The following is a 9,244-nucleotide window of genomic DNA, read 5'->3' on the forward strand; positions in this document are numbered from 1 at the left end:
TTACTTTAACTTTAAATAATAGAGAATGAGACAAAAATATTTAGTGTCATATTTTTTAGAAATCACATATGTTCTCAATCTCAATCGGACACAATTTTATTCAAATCAAATCAAGTCATCACGAGTGACAAATTGTTTTTAAATACTTAATGCAACAGTCATCTATTTAGAACTTAAATTCAAGACTACTCTTACTCCACAAATATACTAAGTTATATTTACTATTAAATTTTTTTATAAATTGAAAAAACATCTAAAATTAATTATTGATGATACTTAGAGTTTTAGAGAGAGATAGAGAGAGAATATCCTTGAAAAGGCATATGATAATCGCCATTTTCGTTTAGGTTTTCTTATATTGATATTGATTAAATATAGCACATTCTATATTGATATTTTTTATTAATAATTTAATAATACTTACTTATTTATTTCAACAAAGCCTGTAATTTTTAGTAAACTTACTTATTTATCATTCTTTTAAATAATACTTTAAAGAATTGATTAATAAAATCTTAATAGAAACTATTATTTATTGTTCTTTTCTATAACACTTTGAAGCATTGATTAATAAAATCTGAATAAACATTATTGTTTGATCTTAGAATAAAACATTATTGTTTATCATTCCTTTAAAGTAACACTTAAAAGCATTGATTAATAAAATATGAGTAAAAATGATAATGATCTGAATGAAATTTGCAATCTGTATCTAAACAAGGAATTGAATTAACGCTTAAATATGTTTTTTTTTTTTTTTTTATCTAAGTTAGTGTTCTTGTAAGTTAATTTTTTTAATTTTAGTTTAGATAAGTTTGTGTTTTTTGAATTTTGATTTTTTTGTAAATTTTTTTATGTTTTATTTTTTTGGTGTAAATTTGTGTTTTTTAATTTTGATTTTTTTTCATTTATAATTTTTGTAAGTTGGCACTTATAAAAAGTAAAATAAAAAAAACGTAAACTTATAAAAATTAAAAATAAATAAAAAACTAAAATTAAAAAATAAAGATTTATAAAAACTAAAATTTTAAAAATAAATTTATTGAAAATAAAAATAAAAAGTGTTAATTTATAAGAAAAAAACATATTTAAACTTGAATTAATTACTACTGTAATTACATATTCAGAAAGTAGTATTGAAAAAAGTGGGGAATGCTGATGGAGAGGCAGATCTTGAACTGTGACCGAATTGACCCCGAACCGGGGAGGTGGGAATAGCATGGGACCCACGAAGCAAAGCAGAAAGAAACATAAAATTTCCATGGCGTGACGGGGAGAGAGCCAAATCGAACCGAAAAGTTTCGAAATTACATACATAAAGAGGGAGAGAGAGGGGATGCAAATTCCATGAGAGCAGAAGAGGTGCCTCTTACTCCGTTACGAGTTCGACCCCTCCTCTCGCTCTTCTCTTCTCTTCTCTTCTCTTCATAGCAAAGCAATAATCCTATTAGAATATGGAAGAGAGCTTCGTTTTCCAGTGGAGCGTTATCAGATCTCTCTTGTCCATCCTTCAGTGGTGGGCCTTCAATGTCACTGTCATCATCGTCAACAAGTGGATCTTTCAGGTTCCTGCTATCTCCTTCTTCTTCATCTATTTTCAATTTCCAAACACTCACCAATTCGCTTCTTGTCTTCTGATTCTCGAGATTTTTTTTCTGTTTACGTTTATAATAATGTCTGATGTCGTGGATTTTATTTGATTTGGCTGTTAGTATGCTTGAGATTCATGCTTTGTGTATAATGAAATTGTCCGAGGGTGCTGTCAGAATGAAATTGCCATGGATTACTGTTTTTTTTTTTTTTTTTTGAGTATTGGTATTGATTGCTATTTTCGGCGTTACGTTTTGATTTGTAGAATTTTGGTTGTTTGACGAAACCTTTATTCTGCGTTTGGATCGAGTTTTTGTGTGTTTCAAATGGCGTGTGAAATTAATAATGAAAGTGATTCTTCTCTCAAAATTAATGAATAACCAAACGTGATTCCATTCCCAGCCTGTTCACTAAGCTAGATTGAAATTCCAAAATCGTGTTTCGTTACTGATCTACGTACTCTTCTGGTACTTCTGACGTTCATGTCGTAGGTTTCTCTTAAATTCTCAAGTTATTAGTCTTGATTTGATTTTCTCTCTGGCCGAGATTTAAATCCATATGTTCTTCTTGATCGTGCATTTGAGCTAAATTGCTTGATAACCATTGCAAAATCCTTCTGTGTTTAAATCTTAGATTGTGTTGTATGAATTTAAACAGCTGAACCAAAACGTGTAAAATCTTATAACTGTCATTTAACTTTCCTACTATAGAACATAACTTAGTTGATTTTAAAATGAATTAAAATTGATCGTAACAGGTGGTATATGTGATTAATTTGTGAGCAGTATTTGCGGCTCCAAAGCTTCTAGAAGTGTATCTTTTTTTTCCCATGGAGAGTGGGCTTTCTCCTGGTGTATATATTGTACAAGATTCAATTATGTTTTTTGCTGGTCTAAAAAGGTGTGATGGTTTTCTTAGGTTTTATCCCTGGTTCTCAGAACTCCATTAATCCATTTGGAAGGGAATTATTTTTAAATATTTGTTTCATGATGACATTGATGTGTAGATTTTTATTTTTTATGTTGAGCTAAATGATTGTGATCTCCAGATTGTTTAGATCTTCTATGTTTGTGTTCCATCTATAATGAAGAAAAGATTTATCAATCTTTAGAATTATTCCACAATCCATATCTGTGTATTTAGGATTCATTCTTACTCACCTTTGCTGCTCAATCATCAATTCATCATATTAAAAACTTGTATGGATTATATAGCAAACACTAACATTTTTGTTTTGTTGTTACAGAAATTGGATTTCAAGTTTCCCTTATCAGTTTCCTGTGTCCACTTTATCTGTTCATCCATTGGAGCATATGTGGTAATTAAGTTGCTGAAGCTTAAACCACTGATAACTGTTGACCCTGAAGATCGCTGGAGAAGAATCTTTCCAATGTCATTTGTGTTCTGTATTAACATTGTTCTGGGGAATGTGAGCCTACGATACATTCCAGTTTCTTTTATGCAGACAATAAAGTCATTCACACCTGCCACCACAGGTAGGTTTAATAATCGGTGTTAACATTTCTGCCATATATTTGCTACCTGCTTTATATTGAGACTTAAGGATATTTACATCTGATTTTGGTGAACTGGCACAGTTGTTTTGCAATGGCTAGTGTGGAGGAAGTATTTTGACTGGCGTATTTGGGCTTCTCTTATACCCATTGTTGGAGGGATTCTTCTCACATCTGTAACAGAGCTTAGTTTTAATATGTTTGGATTCTGTGCTGCCTTATTTGGCTGTTTGGCTACATCTACAAAGACTATTCTTGCAGAATCTCTTCTGCATGGATACAAATTTGACAGGTACGGTCTTTATTTATGGTTGCATTCCCTTTGCTGTTATTAACTTGGTATTTTGGTGTTCTTTTTTTCCTTTCTCCATTTTTTTGTCTTTCTGGATTTTCCAGTATATAACCTTTCCACTTCCCAGTTATTTCCATGTCCGTAATACCTATTTGTTGTGGAAAATGGGAGCTTCCCAGTTATATCTAGAGTATGAAAGTCTTTATTGTTGTAGGCTTTTAGCTAAGCAGTGTGCCTTAGCATGTATGGAAGCATTTCTGATCAGCATCCATTGAGGCACCGAGTTTACAATGATGTTTCTTGAGTTACTTTGTATTTGTTTGCTTTAAAAGAAACAGAAAAATGTTGTCCCTGGCAAACTGGTGATATTTTATTTTTTGGGGTATTGGAAAGTTTACAGGCTTTAACCTCATATTCCAAGGTTGGGGGCATGCCTAAGACTCTGTAAGGGCTTTACAGTGGTACTTGTAGATGACCTACTAATGAAAGTGTACACCAACAGGAATAGCACCCAATACGTTTTTTTTTTGGTCAACTACTTTTGATCTCGTTATTCCTTGTATCTTGGCTATGCTATACTTTGCTCTACTCGGTTCTTGTCTTGGTTTCTCGGAATTGCTTTGCCATTACTTTTATGCAGTACGCAGGCTAACTTTTCTTTTCATGTATCTCAGCATAAACACAGTTTATTACATGGCACCTTTTGCAACCATGATCTTGGCGCTTCCTGCCATGTTACTTGAAGGCAATGGAATCCTTGAATGGCTAAATACTCATCCATATCCTTGGTCGGCTCTCATCATTATTTTTAGCTCCGGGGTGTTGGCTTTCTGTCTTAACTTCTCAATTTTTTATGTGATTCACTCCACCACTGCTGTAACATTTAATGTTGCCGGAAATCTTAAGGTAAGAACTACCCCGCGTAATGCTTCAACCATGATGAACAGCAATTGGTTCAATTAATGTATTTTTAGAAACTGTTCCATTTTTTTTCCTACAAGAGATGCCTTTCTCCCCTCTTGCATTTTTTCATTGAATTTATTAATATTCATTCTTCAAATTTGCATATTAGTCATTAATGCCTGTTTGTGTTGTTAGGGCGGCATAGTTGGTTTTGTTAATGGCCAAACCGAACTATGATATATAAATCACACTCCCTCAATTTCGGTTTAATTTGTAACTTTTGGAATATTTTTGTCTCAATTTTTTTATCACTTAGAATATCAATAATACCCTTATTTATTGATATTTTTTTACCTACAATACACTCATGAGTTCTTTTCACTGTCTATAATGAATAACAGCATTTTAGTTAAACAAGCATTATTTTGCCATGGTAATTGATATAATCAATCATTTTCTTAGGATGTAATTATGCATTAAGACAAACAAAATGAGACGGAAGAATGAATTAATCAGATCAGAATCATGTTTTTTGTGCAGGTTGCAGTTGCCGTCCTTGTTTCTTGGCTGATATTTAGGAACCCAATTTCGTATTTAAATTCTGTTGGATGTACCGTGACTCTTGTGGGATGTACATTCTATGGTTATGTGAGGCACAAGCTCTCCCAACAGCCACAAGTCCCAGGAACTCCTCGGACACCCAGGACTCCCAGGACCCCTCGTAGTAAGATGGAGTTGCTTCCTCTTGTAAATGATAAATTAGAAGATAAGGTCTAGTTCATTTAGCTACATATGATGAGGTTTCAGCCTTTTTGAAGGCAGTAATAGCAATAGGTACAAATACATTAAAATAACTTCGGTTATTATTTGTTAGATTACCTCCGAAATCTTTAATACAAGGTTCTTTTTTTCCCCCCTTCAACTTTCATAGTCTTTTCCATCTTTTGTCGATTCTCTTTTTTCTATTTACCCCCTCTAGCGAAGAGTGCTTTTTTGTCTCCATTTAGCTTTCTATATTCCCCGTTTGATTGTATGCACTGTAAACACCGACGATTATTGTTAATTTATTGTTATTTTTGAAAGTGCAAAACGAATTCCTATAACAATAATTTTGACAGAGTAACGTTTATTGACAAAATTGCCTGTTCCTAGTTAAACGCGAACATTGGGCGGAAATTGTCTACCACCAGTGATTCGACTGCATGTAATTTTAAATACAGCGAAATTTTAACGTCATGCTGGAAATTAATGCTCACTGATAATGACCTTTTTTTACCATCTCTATAACTGAAGGACCTACTTATGAAAGAGAAACTGTTCACAAGCATGGACAATTTGATTATTTTTACTCATAGTGACATTAGTACACGATATAGTTAGAACTAGTTACAGGGTGATATAGATGATTATTTTTACTCAGATTATAGATGATGTTGCAAATACTAAGGTTAATTTTACCATTTCCCCATTTATCCCCTCTAAGATCTGAACTAGCAGCAACTAAACTTTCAATCTAAGCCAAAAGCCAGAAGTTCTTCTGCCATCTAGTGCTGACAAGGTATCCATTCGTGCCCTGGCTTCTCTTCCTCACTCCAATTGTCAAGCACTCTGCTTTATTGATGCAATGCTCCACAAACTCCTCTGTACTACTGCTTCCGCTGCTTCCACAAAGACTGCAAAAATAGTGATTAACTTGTTAAAATCGCAGACACTGAATCACTTAAAAACTCAAATTGAGTAACAAGAAATTTTAAAATTTGATATCAATGGTTGCTGATTAGCTGATTGCAGTTGTGTAGAATGTAGAATCTCACCAGCTTAAAAGAGAAGATGGCTTCTTTTGGCCCAGTACCAGGACAGAGACCTCCAGCTTCTTTACTTGGCTCATTACAGTGGCCAGTTTTGGTCCTTGGATTAAGAGCGCTTCCACTTCCACCTATGTCAGACCATGACCTTATCAGTAACTCTCTTTTTTCAGAACATAGGAAGAACTGTGAAAAGAAAAAGCTGAAGCATCTGAATAGTTCTCATGATTTCGCTCTGAAAAGTGAAAACAAAAGGAGGACTCATGCAAGAAGCAAGACAGTTTGCCATCTAAAGAAAAGAAAAGCTGGAAAAGAATTAATAGCAAAAGAAACATTGTAAAAAAGATAAAAAGAGAAAGGGAATGGACTTCCTACTCCAACATTATTGAACAACATTGAAAACTCAGAACTACTCTTGGATCAAGATCTACCAAGCACAATAACTACATCATTGCATGAAAGGATGGTTCTCTCTATTTGAACTCATTAACTGAAGGGAAAATAGTAAAAAACACATAATTATCATCCTTGCTACAAACATAACCAACTTACCCCAGGCTTGCAATCTTTGCAAAGTGACCCAAGATAATTGACAAGATAAGTGGAGCAAGAAGATTCAGGACCCCTGTGAGGAGGCACAACGTGAAGAAGAGTCAAGGAATCACCCTTGTTGGCAACATGAGTGAGTGCCCACAACATTGCATGCTTGGAATGTGAGGTGTCATCAACCACCACCATCACCCTCTTCCTCCCCACATTCCCCTGCATGTTAAACCCTTCCATTAGTTTCACACTTGCCTCACACCCTCCAAAGCTCATTCCCCAGCCACCACTACCACTATTATAGTATCTCTCTTTCCAACCCTCCTTTTTTGCACTTAACTGCCTCAAAAACGAAGCCGAAGAAGAACTGAGCATTGAACTATGAACTCTCTCTCTCTCGAACACTAGATAATGTAGTACTATTATTACTAGAAAAAGTGGGGGTGTAGGATGCTAGAGTGTAGCAGAGGTTTTGTTTGATAGATTACTATAGCTGGGAAAACACGCTTGCTATTTCCTATAGAGAGAAGGGTGAGAGGTGCAAAGTAGGTAGAGGGTGATGTGTGGGGGGATACGTGATGCAAAATTTGCGAAGTTGGGGGCTTTTATTATTTTTTTGCGCAGATTAAAGTGTCACGGGAATCTGTGGTCTCAGTTTTGTGCATGATGCAAAAATAGGATCTTTTGTGAAATCTTTTTCATCTATTCCAGAATCTTTTATACTATAGTAGTAATACTTGTTTTGTCATGATAAATTAGATCCTTAAGTATTGTCTACGTAATAATATCAATAAAGAACGTAATACCCATAACATATGATGGGTTACCTCATGCCACATGATGTAAAGTGGTCCATCAAAAGACTTAATTATCCTCAGCTCTCAATTCTTTTAGTCAGTATAAAGATCGAATCGAGATTTTGGAGGCAAATTCTTGGATCTAAAATGCAATTTTTGCATACAATACATACTCATGTTGCATTGTAATCTCGTTGTGAAAGAAGTTTGATGCATAAAATATGTTTGCATATGGTTTTAAAAATGAATTATAGTTATGTTAATGAGAGATTACAATGCATCGAAGAAATTACCCACAAGAAATTATGTTAAATACGACTCTTAAATTTGAATGAACAATTAAAAGTCTCTCTCTCCTGAACTCTTAAATTATTATTACTATTAGGAGTTGGATATAAATGCAACTCAGTTTCATCAAAACAGTGTCCACAATTGAGCTTGCCCGGGAAATAGTGTATGTGTTTATTTAGATTAAATTTCTTCTTTTTTTTTTACCAAAAAAAGAGATTATTTTTTTGGAACTAAGAGTAATAAACATTTCTTTGAAAACTATTACAGAAACAAGATGTCAATAATTGTGTATATCTGTGGTGCTTTAACTCTGTACTAGGAGTAAAGTTGAAGATGGAGATGATTTTAAGTTTCAACCATTTTAGCAGGAAGCTTCAGTGGGATAACCTCACCTTCCAAACTAAAATCTATTGATTGTTTTAGAGACCCGAGTAAATAGGCATGGGAAGTCATTAATGAAACAATTAAGTTTTTGAAGAAAGTACTGCATTATTAGACAAATATAAAGATACTGACACGCATAGTATTATTACATCTCTTATTAATTATAAGATATTTTTAGCTAATTTATGTTCTTTAAGAAAAATAAGTAATTTAGTTAGTTATATTCAATGTTAAATATTTGTATTATTTAATTATTTTTTTATTAATATTTAGATAAGAAAATAATTAAATAAAAAATAATTAATATATCTAAAAATTAAAAAAAAATTATAATTAAGGAGGAAAGAAATACTAAGGATTTCAAAAGTGGTTGTATTTCCCCTGCTATCCAATAAGTGTCTGTTGGTTTCGCAAGAAACTACCATCAATGAAGAAATGGACAGAAACATCTAGTTTCTGTTGTTCGTTGTGGGAGTAAGTGTAGAGAAAATTGTTGTAGAAATGACGGGTCTCAGACAATTTCTTTTCTCTTCAAAAACAGATCCCATAAAGCGATAAAAGTGCATGTGAAAATCATTTTTCCAAAACTGTCTCTAGCCTTCGAGACCTTATGGACTATGCTTTTGTTCTAAGCACTATGGGAATCAACTCATAATATAAACTTTGACCAAAAATGAGAACCAATTAAATCGAATGTGCTCATAACAAATAGAAAGATACATATAATTGTGTACTCGAAAGTAAATAAAACCGAATGTGTTGATAACCAAAATTGAATTTGTGGGTAGGATATTCGATTCTATCTCTACCATGATTGAATACATGTTGTTTAAAATATGCAGTTTTTTTTTTGAAGGACATAAATTATTATACCTGATAAATTTTAAAAAAATCATAACAAAATCAAAATCAAAATCAAAATCAAATGAAATATATATAAAAAGGACAAAATCAAATATTATTTAATACAAGCCCACATGAATAAAATTAGAATTGTACAATTGATTTATTTAAATTTTTTATTTAATTATTCATTATATCACTTTTTTTCTTCTCATTTCACATCTCTTTGTATCTATCAAATAATCACATTTTTCATCCTCTTTTATTTATTTATTCTTCCTT

At 32.8% G+C, this 9,244-nt stretch overlaps 2 protein-coding genes across 3 annotated transcripts; one reads left to right on the forward strand and one right to left on the reverse strand.

Annotated features, from left to right (window-relative positions):
- Positions 1–1,205: 1,205 nt before the first annotated feature.
- Positions 1,206–5,221, forward strand: LOC100809511 (UDP-galactose transporter 1). Its single transcript, XM_003523399.5, has 5 exons — positions 1,206–1,565; positions 2,837–3,086; positions 3,189–3,396; positions 4,071–4,302; positions 4,840–5,221. The coding sequence occupies exons 1-5, from the start codon at positions 1,455–1,457 to the stop codon at positions 5,074–5,076; spliced, it is 1,038 nt and encodes a 345-aa protein (XP_003523447.1). The 5' UTR covers positions 1,206–1,454; the 3' UTR covers positions 5,077–5,221.
- A 405-nt stretch (positions 5,222–5,626) lies between these two features.
- On the reverse strand, positions 5,627–7,267 carry LOC100810043 (uncharacterized). Of its 2 annotated transcripts, none has more exons than XM_041015075.1 (3): positions 6,657–7,267; positions 6,114–6,290; positions 5,627–5,972 (listed from the first exon to the last, which is right to left on the reverse strand). In XM_041015075.1, the coding sequence occupies exons 1-3, from the start codon at positions 7,020–7,022 to the stop codon at positions 5,946–5,948; spliced, it is 570 nt and encodes a 189-aa protein (XP_040871009.1). In that variant the 5' UTR covers positions 7,023–7,267; the 3' UTR covers positions 5,627–5,945. The 2 variants fall into 2 exon arrangements, with proteins under 2 accessions (XP_040871009.1, XP_003523448.1); XM_003523400.5 differs by having other exon boundaries at positions 6,114–6,235; positions 6,657–7,256.
- Positions 7,268–9,244: the final 1,977 nt, after the last annotated feature.

The sequence above is a fragment of the Glycine max genome, chromosome 4 (genome assembly GCF_000004515.6).
Source record: "Glycine max cultivar Williams 82 chromosome 4, Glycine_max_v4.0, whole genome shotgun sequence".
Lineage (NCBI taxonomy): Eukaryota > Viridiplantae > Streptophyta > Magnoliopsida > Fabales > Fabaceae > Glycine > Glycine max.

Coding starts and splice junctions, on each gene's coding strand:
- LOC100809511 (XM_003523399.5), top strand. CDS start 1,455: ATGGAAGAGAGCTTCGTTTTCCAGTGGAGCGTTATCAGATCTCTCTTG. Junction 1,566..2,836: donor TCAACAAGTGGATCTTTCAG/GTTCCTGCTATC, acceptor TTGTTGTTACAG/AAATTGGATTTCAAGTTTCC. Junction 4,303..4,839: donor ATGTTGCCGGAAATCTTAAG/GTAAGAACTACC, acceptor TTTTTTGTGCAG/GTTGCAGTTGCCGTCCTTGT.
- LOC100810043 (XM_003523400.5), bottom strand. CDS start 7,022: ATGCTCAGTTCTTCTTCGGCTTCGTTTTTGAGGCAGTTAAGTGCAAAA. Junction 6,236..6,656: donor GCAAAGATTGCAAGCCTGGG/GTAAGTTGGTTA, acceptor GGTCTGACATAG/GTGGAAGTGGAAGCGCTCTT. Junction 5,973..6,113: donor CCATCTTCTCTTTTAAGCTG/GTGAGATTCTAC, acceptor CTATTTTTGCAG/TCTTTGTGGAAGCAGCGGAA.